The sequence below is a fragment of the Perkinsus marinus genome (assembly GCF_000006405.1).
Source record: "Perkinsus marinus ATCC 50983 genomic scaffold scf_1104296948500, whole genome shotgun sequence".
Taxonomy (NCBI): Eukaryota; Perkinsozoa; order Perkinsida; family Perkinsidae; genus Perkinsus; species Perkinsus marinus.
The window spans coordinates 2,941-6,006 of NW_003210163.1; the positions used below are offsets into that span (position 1 = coordinate 2,941).

Genomic DNA, 3,066 nt, shown 5'->3' on the forward strand with positions numbered 1-3,066 from the left:
GGCAAAGGCAAGATAGTGCTGAGTGGAAGACTTCGGCGGCTTGAAGGACTTCATCGAGTACTCCAAGGTCAAAGAGTGCAAGTCTTCATGGCTTGGCAAATTTGCTTGGCATTTTGTACACAGAACTCCCTTCGTCAACTATTGATTGACATTCCAACTTTTTAACGCCTCTGTTGTCTGAACTTGGTCCAGGCTATGATGTTATCCAAAGCGGATTAATGCTCGAAGTTGAGTCTCGTTTAATATCGATTATTCCAGATGAGATGACTTGGATTGAATACTAAATACATGACTGAATACGACAGCATTCGAACATGTACCGCAGCGCTGTCGAGGTGTTTCATAACCGATGGACATGTGTGACTGACAGCCTGATCAACCGATAACTCGGTGGACACGGGGCTTTTGAAGCCACGATATATCACTGCTCAAATCATTAGTTGATATTTTACGAGGGCCATCCTCCGAGTGATACTCGCCTTCAACGGCTACATCTGTCATCCGAACTGGCTCAAATTCTCTTCACAAGTTCTTAGAGGGATATCTTCACAAGTTTCCTCCGAAACTTTCCGCCGTTTTGGAACCCCTTTTCCGACACCCTAGTACTCCTCTACGGCAGAGTCTGTCGTCAACGTGTTGTCGGACAAAGCATTGATTAGTCAACCGGGTCCCGGTTACGTGGATACGAAGTTGGGACCGTCATCGCTGATGAACGGCGGAGATAGACCGGCTTCATTAGAGCTCCACATAGTCAGAGATACTCTAACCAATCCCCTCGCTTCCAAGGATTCGAGTGGTGAGAATCTCCTAAATGATCAAGTCGGCTCAAACTTTGATGTGTGAGAATGCCGAGAAAAGAAATACGTAACATAACGAACCGAAAAGTGGGAGCTGTTGTTTTGATAATAATGGCCAATTTGGCGATAGCCTGTGGATCACCAGGAGCTTCCTGCTGATTTAGATTAATCCTCCCTGGTAGTCTGCCAGTGACAGGAAGGAGTACGCGTATTCTACTGTTCATATTATCCGCCTATCTCCGCTCACTAACTAAACCCAGCCGGTCGGACCGGTCCGATAGTACTGACCATGGTCTTTGGGTAGGTTTCAGAGATACACACCTCGTTGGCCCTTCAGGATTCCTGAATCAGAAAGGTCCTTTCTCCAGGGATTCTCGTCCGTTATCAGGCCGTTTATGGAGGTATCTCGTTTGTGTGGAACTAGCCACTGGACTCCAGTGACTGGAGCACTGTTGTCGGCAGACTTGGCCGCAAAGACATAACAGACTAGCTCACCTCCTCACCGCCAGTATTTGAGGTTTCCGGGCCATCCGGAGCTTCATCCGATACTAACGAAGCACATATTTCAAATATATAGTTCATTTCATATACGACATTTGAGTTGAAGACAGGTAGGACCAGGTGGCACACTCTGAGAGGCCAATATTTTCCTTTTAAGTTGAATTCTGTTTGACTGAGTCGACCGTATCGCAAACCGGTGAGTCGAGTCAACTCACCAGTTTCCGACACGGACCTATACCGCTTCAAGTGACTAGCTGGCAAAACAACGTGTAGCAAGCATCATTCACCAAGGAATTGCAAGGGTGTAGTATCTGAGTCAGACAGTCTAACCGTCAAAAGCTTTGGTCAAGAATGCTGAACGGCTGTCAGCCGGCGGCTGATTCGCACAGTCTGCGACGCACACGCAACCCGGGTCACCCTGGCGCTCGCACAAGCACTTTCAAGCATCCTAGTTGAGCTGGGTGCACGCGTCGGCCGGTCACTTGCTTCCGAGCAGAAGGCACGCATTGTTGAATGTGGACTCAATGGGAGAACTATTTAGTACTAGTTTACGAGTGGGTTTTTATACTTTGCAGTGATAGGATATGCTCGCCCTGGTGAGTTACGTCAGTGGAGAGCCGCGCTCTGAGCGCGGGCTATATTGTATCCGAGAACGGGGTCTTCCCAAACCATCGAAGGTTCCTCTCACACTGATTGAGAGTTCATAACTGTCGTCTGCAGCGAGTACAAGCTTTCAGGATTGAGGGAGGTTGATTCAGAAGTTATGAATCAGAACGGTCTATCGGTTGAGCGGGGGCGTTCATTTTCTCGCCCCAAAGTCCGAGGTCGATCGAGCCCAACAAAATGCGTCGTATTCGATGTACGCTCGTTGCTTCAGGTGATGTCACCGGAAGGATATCTTTGATACACTTCTGGTATATCAACTACAACACGACTCCTGAGAAACTCTTCAATAGACTTCTAAAGGATGCTCCTTTTCTGTATTGCCGGAGAGTAAGTCAAATGTTGAGTTCCCCTCCTCTCTTGGTTATGAAAGTCTTCAGTCCGTTTTTGTTAAGGTATGCCCGAAAAACGCAGAGTTCTCATCGTCGGTGGTGGTTTCAGTGGCCTGTTTGCGGCTTCTGAGTTGGCCTCTCGTTTTGAGGTCACTCTCGTTGATGCCAAGGAGTATTTTGAATATACTCCTGGCGTTCTGCGAGCATTTGTTCACCCTGGCCATCACTACAGTCTCACATTCATTTACTCCTCGGTTTTGGAGGGGAAGATGGGTTGCAAGTTCATTTTTGGTGAAGTGAAGACGATCAACGGCCTTCACAAGTACGCCTCAGTGAAGCCGATGTTCTCTTGCAGCACGCAAGAAGTCTATTTTGACTACTGCATTATAGCGTCAGGTTGCAATTTTGGTGTCATGAACAAATGGGGCGCGTCCTTGTGGTTTCCAACTATTCACGAGGATGCACGCGAAGAGTCCCATTGGAAGCATCTGGATGAGCGCTTCCTCTCGGGCCGTAGACTTCACATCGTGGAGGAACATGAGAAACTGAAAGAGCTTAACGAGCGCAGTGGCAGTGTCCTGGTCGTGGGTGGTGGCTTCATCGGCGTTGAATGGGTTACTGAACTACAACACTATTTTCCTAACCTCAAGCTCCACATAGTAGACTCTGGACCGAAATGTTTGGGTCCACTTCCAGAACGTGCGGCCGAGTACTGTGAGGCTTATATGAGGGATAGAGGCATCAAGATATCTTATGGTCGTTACAAGGATGAC

The 3,066-nt window shown here is 48.1% G+C and overlaps 2 protein-coding genes across 2 annotated transcripts in view; one reads left to right on the forward strand and one right to left on the reverse strand.

Annotated features, from left to right (window-relative positions):
- Positions 1 to 54, reverse strand: part of Pmar_PMAR019363 (hypothetical protein) — a gene marked incomplete at both ends in the record, with an annotated part of 193 nt that extends 139 nt beyond the window's left edge. The window contains one exon of the mRNA XM_002778618.1: positions 1 to 54. Within this exon, the coding sequence (XP_002778664.1) occupies positions 1 to 54 (54 nt within the window).
- A 2,304-nt stretch (positions 55 to 2,358) lies between these two features.
- Pmar_PMAR019364 (conserved hypothetical protein) lies at positions 2,359 to 3,049 on the forward strand (the record flags this gene model as incomplete). Its single annotated transcript, XM_002778619.1, has 1 exon — positions 2,359 to 3,049. A coding segment is annotated over one exon (691 nt), but the record flags the coding sequence as incomplete, so codon positions are not given.
- Positions 3,050 to 3,066: the final 17 nt, after the last annotated feature.